The 26,049-nt window shown below is 35.3% G+C and overlaps 1 protein-coding gene across 4 annotated transcripts in view; it reads right to left on the bottom strand.

The window, feature by feature from the left end:
* The window catches only part of LOC126968589 (myogenesis-regulating glycosidase), a 62,809-nt gene that overhangs the window by 24,765 nt on the left and 11,995 nt on the right, over window positions 1-26,049 (bottom strand). For 2 of the 4 annotated variants that reach the window (XM_050813596.1, XM_050813594.1), the window contains exon 3: window positions 12,186-12,280. In XM_050813596.1, coding sequence (XP_050669553.1) covers window positions 12,186-12,280 — 95 coding nt within the window. Of the gene's footprint in view, window positions 1-12,185; window positions 12,281-18,108; window positions 18,276-24,302; window positions 24,909-26,049 lie in introns of those variants that run through there. The other 2 variants (XM_050813597.1, XM_050813598.1) reach the window with 2 other exon arrangements.

Here is a 26,049-nt window from a genome sequence, read left to right on the forward strand (position 1 = left end):
CCGGCAACGCTCCTGTGATTACTCTGGTGCGGCTTATTAATTTTTATAAGTGTAATGTTTAAACAACATTTTTGTATTTTTAAATAATTGTATAATATAGACTGGATAGAAAGAAGATATGAAAAGAAATTTAAGTAAAATACCACTTATTCAGTTAACGGAAAGTTAAGATCGCTTTCTATTTTGATGTTATGTTATATAGCAAACGTAGAGTTTAAGGGCGCACTTTCTAAAAATATTGAACAAATCAAGTTCAGCGCCATATACTTATATATTTATAGCTTGTGATAATATTAATATTTTCATGTTCAGTTAAACCCCCTCATTCATAATGGTCCGCTAACTTTAAACAGCCGTTTAGGAGTGTTTTTTCTCATTCTGAATTAGGTCAAAAGAAGAAGACAGAGTGAGAATTAGCAATGCTTTAAGTTAGCAGACTATTATGAATAAGGGGGTAAGTGACTTTCAAAGGATTTGAAACGCCAAAAAATTTTAGTTAACCCGACGTTTCAAGACCTTTCCAGATCTCGTTTTCAGGGGATCAATTACACCCTTTTCAATCCTTAAGTATTTTATTTAAATGTGTAACACTCGCGTTAATCAAAGAAAATACTAAGTTTAAGTGAGTTTAAAAGTCTACTTAACTTAGTCTTAAATTCTTAATCTTAAACTCCAACATAGCATTAGATTACTCCACAGGTTATATAGGTATACTAGTGGACCCAACAGACGTTGTCCTGTACACATGTTTTAAATTTGAAAAATCGGTCCAGCCGTTAGGAGCAGTTCACTAACATACACATGAGCAGGAGAATTATATTATATGGGCGGAATTGAGAATCTAAACCAATCTCAAATTCACTGAAACAAACAAAAAAGTCATCAAAATCAGTCCAGCCGTTTAGGAGGTAGTTTAATTGTGAATCTAAACCATTCTCGAATCCACCTGAAGACACACACCAATCTCAAATTCACTGGAACACACAAAAATATCATCAAAATCGGTCCAGCCGTTTAGGAGGTAGTTCAATTGTGAATCTAAACCATTCTCGAATCCACCTGAATACACACAGAAAGTTTCATTAGAATCGGTCCAGCCGTCTAGGAGGAGTTCAGTGACATACACACGCACACAAGAATTATATATATAAAGATTAACCTCTACCTGTACAATAATCTATTAAAAATATCTTTTGAACTAATAGAAAGTTAATGTCCCAGATAGTTTATCTAAGCGGACACTTGAATAACTTACTCCAACAAGTAGGGTACCACAAACACTATCGGCCTGTAACAGGTGATATATTCTAGGCTTCAACGAGGCTATGTTTACGCGCGCACACGTCCCAGCGATGGGCGAACTGACCGCTGTCGTGCCGACTGCTGTGACGTGGTTCGAAGTTGAACCACAGCTTATATTTATCAGTTTGACAATTCAAATTAAAATATTTTTATTCAAAATAGCATTCGAAATCACTTATTGAACGTCAAAAACGTAATATCGTACAATAAACATTTATCATTAAAGAGCCTGAGGGTGTTTGCTTCATTCCCTGTCTGTTGTATTACTAAGAAAATCGTTTGTGCTATACTAACTTTAACAAACGTTTTTTAACAATTCTTTTAAATTACGTAACACATTTGTTTTGTACATTTTCTGGGATCATATTGTAGAAGCATATACATCGCCCAGAATGTACGTGTGTTTACTAATAAAGCAAATAAAATGCGTGTAGGTTGCAAAGCACGCGAGGTAAATCCCCTAAACTTCTTCCTTTTAAATATTGAGCAAAATAAGTAATATTTCCAGAAATATTGGTTATATAACTGACATTTCCAATGAAGACTTTATATAGTACTATAGATTAAATATAGGATAATGATGCATGGTTCTGATTTGGTTCTGCGCAGGCAATTAAATTGTATATATATTATATTAAGAAGGCTAAATTGATTTATAATTTAAAAGTTGGGCTAAGACTTCCTTATTAGTTCTTCTCCCCATATCAAAGCCCCTTTACTATATTATGTAGCTTCATCACATTTACCATGTGTTGTTGAAATATGTTATGTTTCTAATCCATTCCCACTAACTTTTGTGCTATTTTTAACTACCCTCAGTGTCAGCTGACTCTATTGATTGTTCAACAAAGCTAACGCAAGTGACAAACTTATGCACTCGCTCACTTAATGCTTTGCAAAGCCGTTTACATTATTACAAACGTATAACTTTATATCTCATACATTTAATCTCTTACATTTTTGCTCTTAATAGTGATTTTCATTATTATAACACTAGAAATAAGGGATTCCTTGTAACTAATTCTAGTAGGCTTCATAAGATACATAATAGCTTTAAGGGTAAATGTATACACTTCTATAATAAAGTCCCAGCCACTGTTCAAGCATTATCTACATATAAATTTAATTGTTTTTTAAAAAAAATGGCTCTGTCGTAAATCCTATTACTCCACTGCCGAATATCTAAATGATCGGACAGCCTGGGACTAGATTGTGATTATTTTATAGCGACTGTACAATATTGTATATTTTTATTTAAAAGAACGCAATAAAAGAATGCTGGGAGAGTTTCTAGCGCCGCTTCTCATCTCTCAGAGCACCATTTGTTTCCGAAGCGGTAGTAGTATCTAGTAGTTATTAGAAATGACATCAAAAAGAATTCTAAAGGAATCAATTTTGACAAAATAAATGCCTTTTCATAATGGCTATGGAGTTGTAGTTAGCGTTACCATATTGTCTTGACATCTATAGTTGTTTAAAGGAATGACAAATATTGTTATATTATCTACCATATTGGTCCTGTTTTCTTATTTACACCAACTTAATATTTGATGTAAAATAAAATTAATTAATAAATAACAAGATGTATAACAATTGATGATTGTTGGTTGTCAGCTGGTGGTAGGTAATTGTTACACAACTACTTGTAACTAACCTGTGGTACCTACTATTCGCTGCGTAAGTAAAGTGCCATTACATTAATATATGCGCTGGTTTAAATTAACAAGCATTAATATTTAATACTAAGCCACAGGTTATACAGTAGTGATGACTAACCGATTATGCATTATAAATATTATATTTATAAATTTCAACACGATTACAGACCGGACAATATGAGTGGTAAGAACTTCCAAAGTATCTAAACTTTTATGTCATGTCATTCATAACCTTACCCTAAGACTTTTTACCAGTGGGAGGCTCCTTTGCACAAGAAGCCGGCTAGATTATGGGTAGCACAACGGTGCCTATTTCTGCTATGAAGTAGTTATGTGTAACATTACTGTGTTTCGGTGTGAAGGGCACCGTAGCTAGTGAAATTATTACTAGGCAAATGAGACTTTTTATTTATTTATTTATTTACACACAGAAAAAGTATTTTACAGTTTTACTTAAATTTAAGTACAAACATAAACCCATTCAGGTTTTACCGTGTACTACACTCGTCGCTGCACTAAATGACATAATATCAGTAGGTACTTAAAACTAATAACAATGTAACTTCAAAAATGTTTTACAATCATTAACATTAATCACTTATTCTAATTTTTACAAACATATTATATTAAATTACAAGCAAACCAAGCTAGTTCTTACAGCATAGATATTTATTAACATATACATTTACATTCCTTTATTTACTGTATTGTTGTTCTCTGTTGAGGGTAAGGTAGTTTTATTAAGACATATACAGGATGTTTGTGTTCCATACTTATTGCATTCATCTATTTATTATGTAATTATCAAGATAACTTAAAATCTTATGTTTCAAGGTGACGAGCTCAATTGTAGTGCCGCTCAGAATTTTTGCTTTTTTCAAGAATCCTGAGCGGCACTGCATTGTAATGGGTACGGCGTATCAATTACCATCAGCTGAACGTCCTGCTCGTCTCTTCCCTTATTTTCATTTAAAATAAAACTCTTAGAAATGATATTGATTGCCCTCCACTATTGAATTGAAACTTTCCATTTGAAAGTCTCACGCAGAATCAAGGCTTAAAAATATTTAAATTGTATTAGCAAAGAGGTGACATATTTCATGATACGTTATCCAAATTTAAAAAAAAAAAAAGCATTAAGATTTTTAAGACCTGTAACCCTTAGATTGTTTACATTTAAGACGGTTCGAGTCCCAGACGAGGCAAGTAATTTTTAGAAAATCTTTGAATGCAGAATTACTAACTTTAAAAAATAACAAAGTCGTCTTTCAGTAAAATACCCTATCTACGATATTTAAGCTACTTTCCCTTCGCGTCCCATAACTTTGGGACATCCTGTATATACTAATAATACCGATGTATATTATTTTAATACCTATATATTCATAGTATAACACTTTCATTAAATATTAAGTATTATTTTTATTTTGAATATTGCATTTTTTTATTGTTTTTTATAATAATTACATCTAATAATGTATTATTGTATAGATTTAAGTATTTTTTTTTGATTTACTTAACCATTTTTGGTAGACCTAATAAAAAATATAAATAAATGTATATTCATTTATATAATCAACAGGCTACTAAATATCATAATAGATATGTTGTGGTCTTATGTTATTCTAGAGCAAAATAGGACAAAATAAAGCAGATTTAGGACCGTATTCAAGGTGTTACTTTTTTCGTAACTGCGTAGAAGAAGCAAAACACACTATAGGTACCAAGGTTGACGTTGTGTATGTATTTATATAGCTGTGAAAACGTCGAAAAAAATAGACTGTAGAACTAACCTCTATTTTGAGTAACTCACGCACACTAACACAAATCGCGAGTGTGAAACTAATATACCTAGCCTGTTTTTATCGGTTGTCTAGCAGCAAAAGACTCTATCTAGACACATAAATTATCTAAAGTCAATAAAATACTTGTGTATATGGAATATTTTAATTTTTTGAACTACCTTCAAAAATATTGCTTACTAATTTACTACTACTATCGCTTCGGAAACAAATGGCGCTCTGAGAGAGAAGAAACGCCACAAGAAGCATTCTCAAGCTCCCAGCATTCTTTTATTGCGCTCTATTTAATAAAAATATATAGTATTGTACTGTCATTGCTATTGCTATAAAATAATCATAATCTGGTCTCAGGCTGTCCGAGCACTTAGATATTCAGCTGTGGAGTAATAGGATTTATGACAGAGCCTTTTTTTATAAAACATTTAAATTTCTTTATAAATAATGCCTCAACAGTGGCTGGGACTTTATTATAAAAGTGTATACTTACCCTTAAAGCTATTATGTATCTTATAAAGCCTACTAGAATTAGTTACAAGCAATCCCTTATTTCTAGTGTTATAATAATGAAAATCACTATTAAGAGGTAAAAGGTGACGCATGGCGAATTTTTGTGAACGTATATTAAATTTTCATAAATGTACAGTCATAATTTAAATATTATATTTAGTAACTACCAACATTACTATGTGTATTGTAACGCGTGGGGTCCTCCTCACACGCGGGATCAATAACAAGAACCTAATACTTTCTAATTCATTATATTCATTTCAAAACTTAATACATTTTACCATTATATTTTATATTGGGCCGAAGGCCGACCTTTCCTTCTTTACTTCATTCTCTCTTTTTTGTCTCGTCATTGAGTAACTATTAGATTGTCTTTTTCGCGTCACTTGAATCACTTTTAAATATTATATTTTAAATCTTTACGGCCATATATAAAACAATGAGTTCTTATATGCCAATAAGAACTCCTTGTTACAGTATGTATATTTTAATCAAGAGTTGCAAATATAGACAACTAGGTGACCCGGCAAACGTTGTTTTGCCATTTAAATTATTTTTAGAGTTAGACCGTTTCATGGACATTGCTTTATTTTTTTAAAAATCTGAAACGTTTTACAATTTTAATTAAAAAGTTATAAATACACGTCTCGGTTATTGCTCTGAGCTATAAATATATTTACCGATAAAAGATGTCGCGCCGTTGTATTAATGATCATCTTCAATCTTTTTTAACTCAAATACTGCCGTACTTAATACAAAACACAAGAGTAACATTTACTTAAACATATTATAATTTTTAACTAAATAACTAAAACTCTATTCGACCGTATCATAATAAGAAATCATCAATCATTTCTTTTTTTCTTATTTTGTAACTTCCATTTTAGCCGGTAAACGTCCACTGCTGGAGAAAGGCCTCCCCCAAACATCTCCACAACGATCGGTCTTGCGCTGCCCTTATCCAACATATTCTGGCGATCTTGACCAGATCGTCGGTCCATCTTGTGGGGGGCCTACCATCACTACGCCTTGCGGTACGTGGTCGTCATTCGAGGACTATACTGCCCAAACGGCCATCTGTCCGTCGAGCTATGTGCTCTACCTATCACTTTAGTTTTGCAACCATCTGGGTTATGTTGGACTTTGGTTCTCCTACGGATATCCTCATTTCTGATTCTATCTCGCAGGGAAACTCAGAGCATAGCCCTCTTTATGGCCCGCTGAGTGTCTGTAAGCTTCCTCATAAGGCCCATAGTTAGCGACCACGTCTGCGTTCCGTATGTCATCACTGGTGATTAATATTTTGTAACTATAGTGGTATGTATTTTGTGAACTTTTATTAAATTTCATAAATTTACTCGAAGTTTCGCTCTTCATGTTTTATTTTAAAGACCAATAACAAGATTAAACTTAACGTAAGGTCTTAGTAATATATAATTAATTGAAAATATTTACTTTATGGTAGTTCATTATCATTTGTAATAAGGTTGTGTTAGAAAATAAGAGGCTAGGATATTCAAATGTGGTAATAGTTAGTAGCTGTGGTAATACTTATACTTAAGAAATTAGGTTAATATCGCTGTGTGTGTTCCTTTCTAAAATCTTTATCTTTATAAGATACTAACTAGCTGACCCGACAGACGTTGTTCTGTACATAACAAATAAAATAGTGTTTTTTATGTATTTGTTAATAATTTTTCATAACATCAAGAATTATTTCGTAACGTATGCTCCTTGTTGTTATAATGAAATTGTTTCACAGCAGAACTGTCAACTCGTGCGTCAATAAATTCTCTCACAGAAGATATGTCGATACAAAACAAACATTGGAAATAAAATAATTATGGATCCCAAACCGAAATAAAAAGTATCCTATCTCTCAAGGTTGACTAAACTGCATTCCATGAAGTAATCACATAATTTATATATATTAAGATATAGATGGAGTGTCCTCATGTTTGTTTCCAGTGGACTCCTAAACTAATGAACGAATTTTAATGGGGATTACTTCATGGAGTGCAGTTTAGTCCAACTTGAGAGATAGGATAGTTTTTATTTCGATTTGGAACCCATAATTATTGTTTTTCCAATATTTGTTTTGTATGGACATATTTTCTATGTGAGAATTTATTGACGCACGAGTTGACAGTTCTGTTGTGAAACAATAACATTAAAACGACAGGGAGAATATTTTACCACATAATTCTTGATGTTTTGAAATATTATTGACAAATGTGTATCAGTGTATTATTAATTAGGTACAGAACAACGTCTGTCGATGTTACAGAATATTTCTGCAATTGTGACACTGGGAACATAAATCAATCCACATGGAGATGGGAGACGGATGAGAGGCAATTCAGAGCGCTCTCACGAACTGTGTCAATTGGTTATTTAGCACCAACGTGTCGGACGCCCATCGACAATGCAGACTAATGTCTACTTCCTACCAGATATCTTCATAGATTAAGTATGACATTAGTCTAGACATGACAAAAATTCATAAAAATAATCACCGAAGTGCACATAAGGTAACATTTTAGAAATAACGGAGATATAAAACTGTTCAAACCAATAGATGAAACCTGATTAAATCGAGCTAGTTGAGGTAGAGTTGGCTCGTGGATACTTTGGAAGAGTTTGTAGTTTCACTCCTGGCGTGTGGTTTTAAGCGCACAAAGAACAGAATTCTTATATCATTGATGGAAAAATATGGTCATATGGTCATATTTTGTGCATGGAAAATTTTAATTAACTAATCATCATCATCAGCCGGAAGACGTCCACTGCTGGACAAAGGATTCCCCGAAAGATCATCACGACGATCGGTCTTGCCCTGCCCTCATCTAACGAGTTCCGGCGATCTTGATTACAACGTCGGTCCGTCTTGTGAGGGGTCTACCAACACTACGTCTTCCGGTACGAGGTCAACATTCGAAAACTTTACTGCCCCAACGGCCATCTGTCCGTTAAGCTATGTGGCACTTCAGTTGGTCAAAGTCAGTGACTTTGGTTCTCCTACGGATCTCCTCATTTCTGATTCGATCTGGCAAGGAAACTCCGAGCCCTCTCCATTGCCCACTGAGCGACAATTAGCTACCTCATAAAGCCATTATATTCACTAATATTAACAAAATTTTTTCCTGACAATACATTGCTCAATGTGTATATAAGATTGCTCGCCGTTTGTGGAGCGCCTTAGCTAACTCAGTGCAGGACAAAGGGCGGTGGTTACGGCTCTTGGGGTCATCGGTCGGATGCGCTTCCTGATTAACGAACAATCTCTCCCGATCTACTTACACCGTACGCCTTACTGACCTTACCTACAGACATACGTATTACTTATAAAATATTCTGTTGTATTCCTATTGATGAATTGCTTTGAAAGCAATTTGACACTTGTGATCATAAATTCAAATATGTATTTATAGCAAAATATATGGACAATGTAGTATTCGAACCTGTGGAGATAACGCCTCTAACTCTCTTTACCCAACGAGTGTACACTTCACCAACTGTCTTACCAGTGGGAGGCTCCTTTGCACAGGATGCCGGTTATGGGTACCACATGGGCGCCTGTTTCTGCCGTGAAGCAGTAATGCGTAAGCATTACTGTGTTTCGGTCTGAAGGGCGCTGTAGCTAGTGAAATTACTGGGCAACTGAGACTTAACATCTTATGTCTCAAGGTGACGAGCGCCCTTCAGACCGAAACACAGTAATGCTTACACATTACTGCTTCACGGCAGAAATAGGCGCCGTTGTGGTACCCATAATATAGCCGGCATCCTGTGCAAAGGAGCCTCCCACTGGTAAGTTGATAGATTGCTGAACTTCAATTGTTTAGATGTGATGGAGCCACATCGCAAGTCGATTGACTTGATGTGTGACCTAAAATACAATTAGGTCCTGGGATTGAGCCGCTTATGACAAACATACCAGAGACAAGAACTGCTACAACGATATTAAGACAATTAGATAATGAAAGCAGGAAAGCAAGTCCTCCTCCACGTCTGTCTGTCTGTTCGCGATTAACTGAAAAATATCGCACCGAATTTCAAGCTGTGTTCACCAATGGACAGCTTGATTCTTGGTGCAGGGAAGGTTTTAGTGTATAAATAGTTAAGTTTTTGTACAAATGAACGGTATTTTTGAAGGAGTCGGAAAAAAATATTGGTACTATATCGACGTGAAAATCAGTTTTTCACAAAACCCGCGGGAACCATGGAATTTTCCGGGATAAAATATTTGTCCTTTCCTAAGCTCTAGTCTATCGCTGTACCAAATTTCATCAAAATCGGTTCAGTAGCTCCGGCGTAAAAGTGTAACAAACAAACTTACAATCACATTTATAATATTAGTAGGGATGCCTTGGTAGTTGACTTCAATGACAAAAGAGTTAAAATCTAAATGGTTGCCAATTTCTATAGTCAGTCCTGCAAATTTATTTATAACAACATTAAAAATATTTTATGGAAAAATAAAATATCATTTCTACTGGTAACTTAATATGGAAAACTAAAGTCTGCCTTGGCTAGTTCTGATAATAAATTTTCTAATTTCTGATTCTTATTATACTGAGTGTGCCTTAGAAAACATACCTAGTTTAGTACCTACCTAGATGCCAAATTTGAACTTTCTAGCTCATCTAGATGTGGGCTACACTTTTGTTCTACAAGTCAGTTTATTTATTTATTGGAAAAAAACAGCTTAAGTTATATACACATTGAAACACATAATTTATATTACACAAGCCAATAAAGTTTCCACTTAAATATAAACAAAGTAGGAGTGAATATAATACAAAATATAACGATTTGATATACAATTAAACATAAGGCGAAAAAAGTACACAAAAATACTAAAGAAACTAAAATTTATCAAATTTATCGGTTGGACATTTAGTAAAAGTTCGATAGCTGCTATGAAAAATGTCTAAGTGACTATAATTATTATTATAAGTGTTGCATGCTCTTATAATAAAAGAAATGCAACTATAATTAGTTCTACGAACAGGGATAAAGAATGTACTATAGAACTATAGAACGTGTATAATGTTTTGGACAGTTAAGTTTAATGTTACTTAAAATAGGATTGGAATCAATTAAGTCATGTAATATTTTGAAAAGGAAAACTTGATCTCTGTATTCTCTACGCTGTTGTAAAGATAGGTAAATAAATTGAGGAGTATTACAATTTTGAAACTTATAATTTAATCTTTTAATAAATTTATTTTGTACACTTTCTATAGCATCTATATATAGCAGTTAGTGATAAACATGACGATTTTTGGACTTATATGTCTCAATAACTTTTTGAGGAATGAAATTTGGAGAAGAACTGTATCTTGCAAGTCTCAATATATGTGCCAGTTTATGTGAAATAGTTTTTGAGTATATTTCGGGTCGTGTAGTGTAGTAATAGGGCTACAAGTCCAAATGGTTCGTATAATATTGCAAATGGTGCTGCTCGAAGGTTCTGTTTATTAGATTGAACTAGGTTTGACACGCTACCAAGTGTCTAAATAATACAGTCAACAAGAAACCAAATATCTATTTCAAAAAACCAGAGCTCTCAGAAGACCACTTAATGCGTGGCAATGAGTTTCTTGCCACATCTTCTTCTCTTTAAAGCACAAGCCTCAAAGGCGGTGGATATAAAAAGAAAAGAAAACTTTGAACATTCATAAGTGTCATTTCCTTGACCTATATGAATAAAGTGATTTTGATTTGATTTGATTTGAGAGGTAGATAAAGAGGCCCTTAAGCGGCATCGTCTGCCCGTAGCACTCATTACTGGAGTCGCTACGTCCAGTGTATCACGACTAAGGAACTTTATGTTAACCAACTTAAATCAACCAATTATTAATTTCTATTGGTTTATATTATTAATTATAAAATATTCGCATGTCTGCCAAAACGAAACACGTCCCCAGTCCTAAGTTTGTAACATCTTAAGGTATAAATTATTCTTGTAAATAAAGAAGTTTGAACTTTGTCACTCTGGTAGAGCGTAGTTAAACTTTGCTCAGACTTTATTTACGTAAAACTTAGCTCTACGTACTACGTACGCTCTGTTTATCTGAGACTAAGACCGTTAGATATAATCTGTGATGAGCCCGTGATAGAGCACTTTCGCACTACGTCCGATCCGAATGCGTTCCGTATTCGTGAAAACACGGTCCGAAGTAGTCGTAGAACTATTATTATGGGCTTCCATAAACCACGTAAACTATTACGAACTAGATCCGGCTTCCGTCATCCGAATTCTATCCGTCAACCGTTAGAAATAGTTGTACGACTACACCTGTTCGGCTCAAGGAATAATGTCTGGGACTATATTAAGGTTTCCTACAGGGTCGCTGGTTTTTAGCTCGTTTAATGAATGAATTTATGTAGGCACTTGCAATGAACCAAGAATCATGAGAAAAGAAATAAAATCACTCGACTAACCTTTGAACCACGCCACTCATGTGGCAACGGCGCAGCAGCTTCAACGGTCCTGATTCTGGTATTCCAAGGTGAACGTCACACTGGCGATCACAAGCTTGCAAAGTTTGTATGAATGATTACGTAGACACTAGCATTGAACGTCAACACTTGTGAAGAGTCATGAAGCTTATGGTACACTTAATGTCCACAGGATATCACTCGAGGTAAACACGATTTACAGATGTAGTGCTCGTGACCACGCCCGAGCACAGCTCAACAGCCTCTGTCCGCTTGTCAACCCAAGCGCGACTTGTGTCATCAGCTAGCGGAGCACGTACAACTACCCTCATGATTCCAAATAAAATCAGCAAGTAGCGTACAACACAGGACCGTTTTTCACGGGTACGGATCGGATTCGGATCGGATTCGGATCGGACGTAGTGCGAAAGGGCTCTTACACGTGCACAGAAAGCAGAAGGAGACTCACTTGGCGCGGTCATCGTCGGAGAGAGCGGTGGTGTCTTCGGCGGTGTTGTTGTCGTCGCTGAACCCGGAGCCCGCGCTCTGGTGGTGCTCCGGTATCTGTAGGGGGCACAGGAACCACATTACTACCGTCAAATCAAACATGGTTTACATTCAAGATCACGGAGCACGATATACGACCACTAATAGACGTCATTTTAGGGTTCCGTATCCAAATGGCAAAAAACGGAACCCTTACAGATTCATCGTATCTGTCTGTCTGTCCATATGTCACCACAACTTTTTTCCGAAACCAATAGAACTATGTTGAAACTTGGTAACTAGATGTATTCTGTGAACCACATTAAGATAATCACATAAAAAGAAAAAAGTATAACTTTTAAGGGTTGTACATACTTCGAACTGAAACTCAATTTATTTTTGGATTTCTTAGGTCTTCAAAAATGATACTGAGGTTTCTTATATCATTTTTTCTTCAACGTTCGTCATAAATCGAAAACTATATATTTCAAAAAAAAGTTAAAGCTCTGTTTATTCTAGTGCCAATGAAACCCTTTCATTCGCACCCCACATTTCTTGCATAAGAACCCTATTTTTATGATTTAATTACAAATGTTTAGTTACAGATGTTTTTATTTATAACAGAGAATATCATAAAAAAATACATTTTTTAGCAGAACTTGTGGGTCAGACGAAAATGAATAAGAGTAAAGCACGGACGAGTAAAAAAAGAAAGACTCCGCGCCGTGATATAAGCACCTTTATGCTAGTGTGTGTGCGGTTACGGGGGATACCAGTTACACATTTTTTTCTCCCTTAAATAATCTAATAAAGCCACTAATACTTTTATAGTATTGTTTTTACACAACGCACGACAACATTTTTAAAATATTTTAGTGCGACGCAAACTGATCTGTCACAGACGATGGCAAATCTCATAATGGTGGGCGAATGGGGCTATGTATTTACACGTTTACCGGCTTGTTTTGGTGCTTCACTGTTATACAGTACGATGTCACGGATTCCTTCTTTTTTTACTCGTCCGTGGAGTAAAGTATATAAATCAAATGAGTAATATAATTATATTGTTTTGACAATTTCTGCTCAATAACTAGAATTTAAGTTTGCAACACTACATTATAAATTATAATGTGTTTTTATAAGTAAAATTACTGCTTCGGTCTTGTAACTTTTAAGATACAAAATACCGTTATAGGCCCCTTGTATGTCGTAGTTTTGTTACACTTTAAAATCTTTTCAAAATTAGATGTTTAGTTTTACAGCCAAAGGGGCTAAGTATTTAACATCATCTGAGTGTAACTAAAATAAATAAATAAAAATAAAAAAGCCTTTTATTTCTTACAGCTTATAAAACATGAAGTATATTAGATTAAGTTAGTTTACCTACATACAATTATTAGTTTTGTTAGTAATTAACTTTGGTTCCTAAAATTTACTTGTGTTAGTTTTTCCTTAATCCTATATTATTATTCTTCATTCTGTAAGAACTCTTCTGTAGGTGAAGGCCTCCTAAGATAGCCAGTCCTCTCTAGATTTTTTTTTTTTTTATGGAATAGGAGGACAAACGAGCGTACGGGTCACCTGGTGTTAAGTGATCACCGCCGCCCCCACTCTCCTGCAACACCAGAGGAATCACAAGAGCGTTGCCGGCCTTTAAGGAAGGTGTACGCGCTTTTCTTGAAGGTACCCATGTCGTATCGTCCCGGAAACACCGCACAAGGAAGCTCATTCCACAGCTTCGTGGTACGAGGAAGAAAGCTCCTTGAAAACCGCACTGTGGAGGACCGCCACACATCCAGATGGTGGGGATGATATCGTAACTTGTGGCGTGTCGTGCGAAGGTGAAATTCGGCGGCAGGAATCAGGTTGAACAGCTCTTCGGAACACTCCCCGTGATAGATGCGGTAGAAGACACACAATGAAGCGACGTCTCTACGCAACGCCAAGTGATCCAGCCGTTCACAGAGTACTGGGTCCCCGACAATTCGAGCTGCTCTGCGTTGCACGCGGTCAAATGGATCGAGCTGATACTGGGGTGCGCCAGACCAGAGATGACAGCAATACTCCATGTGAGGCCGGACCTGCGCTTTGTAGAGCGCTAGAATGTGGGCCGGCTTGAAGTATTGCCGTGCTCTATTTATGACGCCCAGTTTCTTTGAAGCCAGTTTGGCTTTGCCCTCCAGATGGCCACGGAATTGGCAATTGCTCGAGATTTCGAGACCCAGTATTCCGATACTAGGCGAGGCTTTAAGGGAAGTGTTCTCGAAGAGCGGTGATACGGCAAATGGGGTTTTTTTAGTGGTAAACGCGCAAACTTGAGTCTTCTGGGGGTTAAATTGGACAAGGTTCAACTTACCCCATTCCGCGACCTTCTCGAGAGAGGACTCGATAGAAGACACAAGTTTCACCCGGCACTGGTCGACGTTTTCCCGAGAGAGACCTGCATGGCCCGTGTATACGGCATCACCAGTGCTGTCGTCTGCATAGCAATGCATGTTGGCGGTGTCCAACATATCATTGATATGCAGAAGAAACAGCGTGGGAGATAGCACACAGCCTTGGGGCACTCCAGCGTTCACGGGCTTGGGATTCGAGCAATAACCGTCGATAACGACCTGTATGCTGCGCCCAGTGAGGAAGCTGGAGGTCCACTTGCATAAGCTCTCGGGAAGCCCAAATGATGGAAGTTTTGCGAGGAGCGCCTTGTGCCATACACGATCAAAGGCCTTCGCTATATCCAGACCAACTGCCAGGCCTTCCCCCTTGCTTTCAATATCCGCCGCCCATCTATGTGTTAGGTATACCAGAAGATCGCCAGTCGACCGACCATGGCGAAAGCCGTACTGCCGGTCGTTGATCAACTGGTGACCCTCAAGGTATACCAAGAGCTGGCGGTTAATTATGCTCTCCATAATTTTGGAGAGTAGTAGTTTGCCGGATCCGAACTGTCTCCTTTTTTTGGGATCGGATGGACAAGGGCTGACTTCCATGAATCAGGGACTACGCCTTTTGAATAAGAGTGCCGGAATAAACGCGTTAGCACCGGCGTCAACTCAGGGGCACACGTTCTAAGCACGATTGGAGAAATGCCATCCGGCCCGCTCGACTTCCTGACGTCCAACGAAAACAGAGCTCGCCTAACAGTTTTCTGTCGGAACTGTACTTCAGGCATGGAGCTCTGACACCGCGGGATGGTCGGCGGTGTTTTTCCGTTGTCGTCAAGGGTCGAGTTGGAGGAAAAAAGAGTGCACAGGAGATCGGCTTTCTCTTTTGCCGTATGGGCCAGGGTGTCATTCCTCATGTGCAACGGCGGCATGGACGGGGCTTGGGCTACTTGAATCCAGTTAGGGCCAGCTGTTTTTTTTTTGATGTTATCTTCCCAACTAGCTATAGGAGTGTAAGTACTGGTATATTATGTTAAGTATTTGAATGTTGCATCTTGCAAAATATACAGTGGCAACCACTAGGTCGAATTATAAATAATGCCTTGGTAAATGTTCTAAAAATTAAAACTTGGAGAAAGTAAGCCTATAATTAGATATCTATTTAAAAAAAGGGTATTTTTAATATTTTTTATCGAGTGAAGTATTTCAAACTATGTATTGAATTTGTGATTTCAAAAGATAAAAAGCTCAAGATTATCATATATTTTTTTCTTTTCGATTACATTAAGAAATCTTATAGAAAACTTTAAAATTGTAGAGCTGGATAGCTCGAGCCTTAACACTAAAGATTCGCTAACGAACCCCTTCTATTTATTGTAACAATATTAAACTATTTGTTATGTCTTAAAGTGATAACCCTTACTTCTGAGGTTTCATAAATACACCTAAAAACAAAATTTTATGAACTTTAGATGCGGGGCTCGAACCCGCGACCTCACCCGTGATAACCCACACTTCTGGGATTGATGAAGCCACAACCTTGGATTTGAATAAAACATACAAAATTTTATTACGTCACTCGAACGGTTGACTCAGTTAGAAAGAGCGCTCGCACGGAACGCGGTCGAGAGGTCGTGGATTCGAGTCCCGCATCGTTCATAAAATATTGTTTTCGAATTTTATTTGTGTAACAATATTAAGAAAGAGTAAATATATTAGTTTTAATTTGGGTGGTTGGCCCAATTTGACAATAGTAGGTAAATCTGACCTGTGTGAGCGGAATGCAGTCGAGTTTGCAGTGCTTTGTGACAGACATCGCTTAATGAACTAACAGAGCACTGCAAGAGGTGCAATGTTAACCAATTAATTAATTAAGTGTCTGTGGAGTGTCTACGACATGGTTATTTATGAACGCAAGACGCAGTTCTAAAGAATCTTATGATAATTAACTAAAGAATATTATGATGCCGATGATAATTAATAAAAAAAAAGTGTGTGTGTATTATGTATGCACGCAAGAAATTATACTTCTTTGGCCTAACGAAGCAAAAATCATTAAAATGATTTATTTCTCGTGGTATTATAAAGATTGCTATTTTATAGATAATTATAAGAAACTGAAAAAAAAATAACGAATGACACAAACGTTTAACTTTAAATTGATTTTAGGAACCAACTTCAACCTGTTACTCTTGTGTTACAGGGATGCGCGCGCATCTTAAAATTTCACTCTCATAATTTTTTCATAACGCGCCTAAAGAAGTATAACTTCCAAAACGCATTAAAAAATACTTGTATTGACTCACAGCTAATTAATTTAATTAAACAATACAAATAGCTTACGTTACATTAATAATTTATACTCTGAAATGAAACTCCTGTTTAAAAACTGTAGCAAACATTTCTTGAGGCAATATTGCTGACTGAACTCAGCGCCATGTGCACATCTTTCAATATCTATGCTATATATAGCTACAACATTCGATTCAGGCGCTATAAATATTTTAAATTTATTCTAAACTATTAACTATTTTATTATGAACGTACAATAATTCATGATTGAATTTTAAGTTCACAGAAACATACAAAACATTTGTCTTTTGTATGTTTGTAATGAATAAACATGCTTATATTCTTCTTTCGTAATAAGCAACATGGGCTGTACTTTATTTTGATAAAACAACTGATTCTAACTAATCTAATTCTAACTTCTACGAAATTGTTTTCAAATTCAAATATTTTTATTCAAAATAGGATATGATATCACTTATTGAAAATCAAAAACTACCACCCATTCCAAGAAGAATGCCCCAAACCTGAGAAAAACGGGCGCAACAAACTCATCGGGCTTCTTTTTTTTTTCATTAAAAATATGGTTACAAAGTTATATAGTACAATTAAACTCATTATTTAATAGCTTGAGGGCGGTCGTTCCATTCCCAATCATTAAGAAAGTCATTTATGTTACAGTAATCTATTATGTTTACGAAACAATTTCTTGAATTTCTTAATACATTAATTGTTTTGAACATTATCTGGGATCTTGTTGTCATAGTATATATACAACTCCCCACAAAAGACGTAACTAAACACGTAAACTAAAGACGTAACTAATAATGCCTACTAACTCGACTTAGCCGAGTAGTAGGCATTATTAGTTTTTGTCTGTTCCTGGTGTTAACTAATGTTAAGATTATGACAGTTTCTAGCAAATTCACTCACTCACACTTTTTAAATTTTGCTCTTAATGATTCTTCTATTTTAATAATATATAGAGAACGCACTGTCGCTCAGGATTCTTGAAAACCCAAACAATTCTGAGCGGCACTAAAATTGTACTCGTCACCGTGAGACATAAGATGTTAAGTCTCATTTAATTCCACTAGCTACGATGCCCTTCAGACGGAAACACAATAATGCTTACACATTACTGCTTCACGGCAGAAATAGGCGCAATGAATTCTGTCATGGGCACTATTTATTTGTTATAATTTGGAGTGAACTTCTCTCAAGTTAACTAACCTTTGAATCCAAATAATTATTGACACTCCCCGACGAACTAGACGAGTCACTGTGTGAGCTGCTGGTGAGCGAGGCATCACTCTTACTCAACTCCGAGTCGGACTCTATCCACAGAGGAGAACGATATTTGAACGTGTGCGCCGGTGACTTACTACCTTTACTATTCATTTGGTATTACTGTTAATTTACCGATACGATGATACACAATTATTTTTATATTTACTAACAAATCACTTTACCTCACTGACACTTTTAATATCGAATCGTAAATACTCATTTCTTGATAATTCAATATATAAGAGACACAAAGCAAACACTTTTATTATATATAAATAAAAATCTAATCCTGAGTAACTCCGGACACAAATCAATTGTTCTTTGTACACTTGAGGCGCGATAAATACCGTAACAATATTTCGAATACTTGATCTTTTGACAATTTGAATGTTAGATTGTTTGATAAGATGTGTAGAGCCGCGACGGTAAGATCAGGGACGAGCAATTGTGAGGATTTGTGAGACGTACAACTGCGGCCTTTGAGTTTTATGGCTACGATTAGTGTGCCAGTCTCATGGCTCGAAGATTAATAATATATTGTTAAGCCAACAAACATTGATAATGCTCTATATGTTCATAAACACATTGAGGAATTTGCTAGAAACTGTGACAATCATAATGCTAACACGAGGAACAAACATAAAATTGCTATACCTACTCGGCTAAGTCGAGTTAGTAAGTCTTTTATTGGGCGATGTTTTTACAATGTGATCCCAGAAAATGTACAAAACAAATGTGTTACGAAATTTAAAAGAATTGTTAAAAAACGTTTGTGTGGAAAAGGTTACTCAAGCAAAATCGATTTTCTTAATGATACCGCGGACTGGGAATACAGCAAACATCCTCAGGCTCTTTAATTATAAATGTTTATTGTACGGTAATACATTGTAATCCATATTTATATTTAAAAAATGCCCGCTGAGTTTCTTGCGCCCGTTCTTCTCAACTCTGAGGCAGTCTACTTCGAATGGGTGGCAGTTTTTGACGTTCAATAAATAATTTTGAATCCTATTTTGAATAAAAATATTTGATGTTGAATTTAAAGCCCCATCTAGTAGTAGTTGTTGACGTTCAATAATAATAAATAATTTTGAATAATATTTCAATTTGAATTTGCATTTGCATTATTGACGTCGGATAGTAGGCTGGTAGCACTCATAGCAACCAACTTACCGACGTTATCTTGTTTATTTGTTATAGAATAGGAGAATTATTATATTGCTGGTACATAAAGTTAATGCATTTATAAGTAAGTTTCAAGTTCGATAGCGGGCTTAAGAACACATTCGTTTTTTGTAACCGACTTCGAAAAGGAGGAGGAGGTGCCAAGCCAATGAAAGAAAATACTTTGAGCTGGATAGCTTTGTCTAGAACCAAACAAACCAAGCAGGCAAGCACCGACTTAAGCCCTATCAGTAGGTAGCACATAAAATGAATAGTATTTTATTAATATTAAAGGTATAAGATTTGCATAAGAGGTGTATTAAATTAAATCTCTATTAATTTATTTTATACTTTTGAGTTTTTGTAGTCGGTTTTTTTAAACATAGTTTAAGTTTTAACCTTGTGCTTGCATGAGTTAATAAAACACCTGAAAACATTGTTGAGGATAATCCAAAGCCTGCTCATAAGCTTATTACTTCCCTAAGCCAGTGGGAGATAGGATATAATGTTCATTTCAAAGATTATTGAGAGAGGAGACACAACACCGTAATAATAGAGGTTATAATTAGTCCTATATATCCCGCTTGCTAGCTTGCTAGTGACTTAATAGGTTTGGAGTCGAGACAAGATGGTCATGCTGTAGACATACTGTTGTTGCATATGGTGTTTGTGTTGCAAAAACATTATATTTTTTCATCCAGCATCAGCTAGGCTCAAGCTTATCAGCATCATCACTGAGCAGAATCCCAAACTTCGACTGAGACATACAATCCACATTTTTGATTATCCACAGCAGAGCAGTTCAATGATTCGACGTTTTTTAAGGTCGTTCAAGTATCACCACACGTGAAATACTCACTTTCAAAAGGTTCCCAGGGTCTTCTTCATCAGTTGCAGTATACCAAACGGTTTTAACTATATACAAATGATTGTTTTGTTTAAAAAAAAGCGAAAAACGCTATTTTATTTAAATAAATATAAATTGTAAGGAGTTCCCTCAATTACTCAATAATTCTATCTTCTGACCTTTTTTTGTTGGGCCAATTTAATCAAAAGAAAAATTCATTGCGGTAAACGGCGGGAAAAGATATAAAAATACAGCAAATTGAGAAGGAGGTTCTTCCTTTTTGAAGTCGGTTGAAAAAGTAAACGTTATATTATATTCTAACCTCCTTATTCATAATAGTCCGCTAACTTTAAACAGCCGCTTAGGAGTGTTTTTTCTCATTTTGACTTAGGTCAATAGAAGAGGACAGAGTGAGAATTAGCAATGCTTTAAGTTAGCAGACTATTATGAATAAGGGGGTAAATATATAAGAGATTTCCAACTATATATTGACTCATCACGATATCTCTGGAACCATAAGGCGTAGAGACTTGTAATTTTGTAGAAATATTCCTTTTGCCGAGGTTAAGAATGGATCTTACGAGATTTCACCCGCAAGGGGGCAGCGAGGGGGGCTAATACATAGAATAATATGGATCAATCAAAAATGTTTTTGTTTTATTTCTTATTTCTTTCACTGGTTTAGATTTCATTTAAGTTTTTATTTATAAACTAGCGGACCCAGCAAACGTTGTTTTGCCATATAAAGTATAATTCACGCGATAGTTTTATTAGTAATAATAAGTAAGTAATTATAGCCTGTACATCATTTTGTTCTATTGTCAATAGTTTTTGCAGCGCACGCAAAAATAGGTTATCGATTTTACACCTTGTGTTACAAAATAGCAATTTTATTACGGATCCCTAATTTAAAAAAAAACAGCCTATAGCCTTCCTCGATAAATGGACTACCCAACACTGAAAGAATCATTCAAATCGGACCAATAGTACCAGAGATTAGCGCGTTCAAACTAACAAACACTGCAGCTTTATAATATTAATTAATAGTATAGATAGAACAAGGTTGGTCGAGTCAGCTAGTATTAGGTATATGGGTTCATGAAATTTACAAGTAAAGTAAGGTTTTCGGAGAATTTAAAAATCATTTTATAGACAGATTATAAATAAAGTACCTATTGCGTTATTTAAGAACGATAAACGAAAAGAATACAAGCGTTTTGAAATATTAATATTTTTTTATGAAAATAAGAGACGAGGCGAGCAGGACGTTGACAATTGATGTTAATTGATACACCCTGCCCATTAAAATGCAGTGCCACTCTGGATTCTTGAAAAACCCAAAAATTCTGAGCGGCAATACAATTGCGCTGGTTACCTTGAGACATAAGTCTCATTTGTCCAGTAATTGCATTAGCTACGGCGCTCTTCAGACCGAAACACAATAATGTTTACACATTACTGTTTCACGGCAGGAATAGGTGCCGTTGTGGTACCAATAATCTAGCCGGCATCCTGTGGATGGTGGATCCCAAAGGAGCCTCCCACTGGTATATCAGTTAACAGAAGAGCACTCAGCAGTATACTTAACGTCTTCCAATGGTCACTGAGATGGGCCGCTCTGAGACGCATGAAAAATCTCATCCTGGTGCGGCCTGCATGCTTAGATAATTAATACGCCGAGATAGACTTTCTCTTGTTGTCAGACAACCGATAAAACAGGCCAGGAATATTAGTTTAGTTTGCGTGACAAGCTACGTCTACACTCACGATTTGTATGACACTTTGTGTTAGAGTGCGTCAATTGCTCTAAATAGAGATTAGTTCTAAACATATTTTTTTCGACGATTTCACAGCTCTCTCTCTCTCATAGTCATATAAATTTTTATGCGATGCGGTGTAGTGCAGCTGCACAGGCGTAGATTGAATAAAACTAGAGCGGGCCCAGTTGAACATCCCGCACAGGATGTCCAGTGATTTGGATAAACCACCGCACAGGGTCACGAGATTCAGTGTCACTACTTATTACTTCTGCAGACGTTACTGACTACAAACGACCTCCTTATGTAACTTATTACGGATACCTAGCAAGCATTTAATTATATTATCAATTAAATTATTATTGTTTTAATATTTTTTTTAATTTTCCTTTTTTATTGCTTATAACTGTTTGCATTTTCTTAAATTGTTATAACAACCCATTCATTAATTCGAATTTGGATTCCTTTTGTCATTTATTTTTTTGAACAGAGTGTGAGATCTGACATAGTGAAAGTATATTTTTTTTTTATGGAATAGGAGGACAAACGAGCGTACGGGTCACCTGTTGTTAAGTGATCACCGCCGCCCACACTCTCTTGCAACACCAGAGGAATCACAGGTGTATGTGGTGAGGGAGTGCATATAGTTATAACGAATTACTTTCTTAAATGTTATTTATTACCAAATTGTACAGCCCAGTGGTAACCGACCCTACCTACTGAGATTAAGACCTCTTGAGTCTTAATCTTTTTCAGACTAAACACTTATAACGAAATTTTTCTTGCCAATGCACGAATAAAAGAAACGTTGCATTAATATTTTTTTTATGAATTAAGTCCAATTACAACGTACCAATTAAAGTGACCTATGGAACAAAAAAGTAGCGCATTTGAAACAAAAGAACAAAAAACACATGGAGCTTCATTATTATATGAATATAACAAGAACACTTGATAATTGTCGAGACACTTGGAACGTGGGGCCCAGAGGCGCGGAGAATGTACATAGTACTATCATCTCGCCTCAATTGAGTTACTGGCAACCGAAGCGCTGCTAGCTATTTCGGTCAACGGATCAGTCTAGCTATCCAAAGTGGAAATACTACCAAAATTCTCGGTACACTTCCCCGTAATGATAGTTTTAATATAATGTAATCATAGTATTGTAAATATTGTTACAAGATTTGTTTTGTTTTGAAAAAAAAAATTAACACTTAATTAGTATTTGTAAAAATAAAAAACCAGTCTCAGGCAGATGATTCGGTGTCCAAGTAACGATAAAGCCTTATTATCTGAAAACCACAGAATACGTAAAATACGTAAATGTTCTGTGCTAAAAACCATAATATCTTCTACTAAGCCGATACAACACCCATAATAATTAAAGTTTCTATATAATCCAAACACCTATTTAAAATGATGTCGGTAAATAAACTGAATCTATTCCTTGTTCTTTGACCTTAATCTATTAAGAACACACTAAGAGTATATAAGTCTTATAAAGATAAGTTCTCAGATAGCCTTTATAGATTACAGATGATTGCATATTTGACTTTACCAGATATAAAACTAATATTATTGTTTGCCAATAGTACCTACGCGGTGAAATTAATTTCTATTTATATTTCAAAAAAATATATTCTTATACAAATAAATCATTCGTAATGAGACAATTAACTTCCATACCTATAATATTTCGTCAACAAATATTATTACAACGTCAAAACTCCTTTTTTTATTTTTAAATTCAAATTTGCCACGATATCATAATTACTAAGAGAAATGTTAAAAATATGCGTTATTTACTGTTTAAGTGACTCGTTCAATTGGTGTGTATAAAAAAGTTTTTATAATGTAATTCAATTAACACAAGTAGCTTGTATTATGTTTCATCGATTTACCTAACATTGTATTGCATTGTATACCTACCAAAATCATTGTTTTTAAGTACGTACCTTAATTATTGTTAAAATCTCATGTAAGTGACTTAATGGAAATAAAATTATTTGAACCTAAACCTAAAGGTTACAAACTGGGTTCAATGGAAGTAGCCATATTTTTTTTTCAATGAATTTCTTCTTCTAATCATCAATTTTTTCGAAGCGTGATTACGCTTCTGGCGGTCTTAACCCTGTTAGGCACAGTTTAGAATCTCGCATTATCCATTAGAAGAAATAAAAATAACCCTAGGAATAGGGGATTATTTCTAACTTTTCCAGAAGTTAATGATCTGAAGTTTAATACATTATTACTAGACCTCAAGCACTTCAACTAAATCAAGGATCAATTCTCAAGAATGGTATATAGAAAAAAGTATTATTAATTTTGTGTGTTTACGCTGTCAAGTTTGTATTACTGTGGCAACTTACATTTTCGTTGGCTGTTTCTTTGGCTCCATAGTTCTTAAGCTGAGTCGGGGCAGAGACAGAATTTCTTCTTAGATGATTCCTATACACCACTGGACTATGTTTGACACTCTGATCGTCATCATCAGCACTATTAACTTTACCATCTTCTTGAGTAACTAATATTTTAACTTCTGGTGTTGTTGAACGAAAATCATTTGCGTTTTCTGAAAGTGCCGGACTACCTACAGAGAAATGCACGCTTTGTGGCGGTGTATCTTCATCTATATACTGTATGTCGTTAGAGGATGCGTTTGCTTCTAGGATCAATCGTTTAGTTTCTGGTGGCATTTCAACATAATCATGTGGATATGAGGGAATATTCAAACGCAAATCTGGCTTCTTCCTTACTCTCATATTTACTTATATTTATTTATCTTGAAGAACAAGATCACCTGACCGTGCTACTTCACACAACACAAATATTGACTCGACCAGCTAATAAATTTGTTAGCTCGTGTCTTAAAAACGAAGATGGCCTTATCTTTGATCACCGTTTTGTTTTGTTTTAGAGGTAATAACACAATCACTTTTAATAATTATTATTTAATATGTACATTATTTTCGCCACACACTAAAGATAGCTGTTAAGTACTGAAGCAAATTTCTTTCTCACATTTATCAAATTTGTTATCACTGTACAGTGATAAACAATGACGTATCGACAGCAATATTATTATCACAAGACTTATGTCTCAGAAAAGAATCCTTGAGTTAATCAAACTGTGGTCTTAGAGTGTGCTATAAAGTAATAATTGGTGCTTACGTTCGAATGTTGACCAAACTTTGTATGATAAGAAAAGTAAATGAGGTTAATGTTATGTGATAACCATGCTTTTATGAGCTTTATAAGTCCGTTTTAAACAAAACACACCAAATAACAAAATATTTTACAAATGCTCGCAATATTAATCATATTTTATTTTCGCACCCACATTTAGAAGACTATATTTGTAGTTCCCGAGTAATGGAGGCTTGTTGCCGAATTACTAGCACAATTCCAGAATCCATTTTTTTTTTGCTTTCAAATATTCTTTCCTTCCTTTCTTTCTCTCCTGAAATTTCTACAAAGTATGTAGAATAGAATAAAAGTTTTTTGATAACAAACTACCACCACACCATGAAATAGAACAAACGAGAACAGAGAGTAAAGCCTTAAAAAAATAAAAACTAATTTAATTATAGTTATCATGCGGCAATTATTGTCACCAAATGGAGCCAAGTATCACTGGCGAGATGCCTATATGTACCAGTGGATTTTAGTAGCCCCAGAAATTATCTACAAGAATTACTACTCCAAGCACCTACTATTATCAGCGACTACGCTAATAGTCGCTTATGAATTTATAAATAATACGAACACAACTGTGTTCATTGATTGTTATATCAACAAATAATAAAAACTAAGATGGCGAATTTAAAAATGTCACTGCAATTAAGAACAATGTTTCATTAATAAATTTAATTAATTTTATATTTTGTTTTATCCCGTTGGATTGTATGGGACCCGTGTTGTGCGGTTCGTACTTGGCCGGTCTTTTTCTGTGTTTAATATTTTGTGTTTTATTTGATATTTAAGTGATTATTATTATTTATTATATTATATAATATGTTCTACTATGTTATTTTGTCGTATAAATCTTTAAGGGGAGGCGTTTGTCCAACAGTGCACGTCTTCCATGATCATGTTTAACTAGCTCATACTATATAA

This window comes from Leptidea sinapis, chromosome 16, assembly GCF_905404315.1.
Source record: "Leptidea sinapis chromosome 16, ilLepSina1.1, whole genome shotgun sequence".
Classification (NCBI taxonomy): Eukaryota; Metazoa; Arthropoda; class Insecta; order Lepidoptera; family Pieridae; genus Leptidea; species Leptidea sinapis.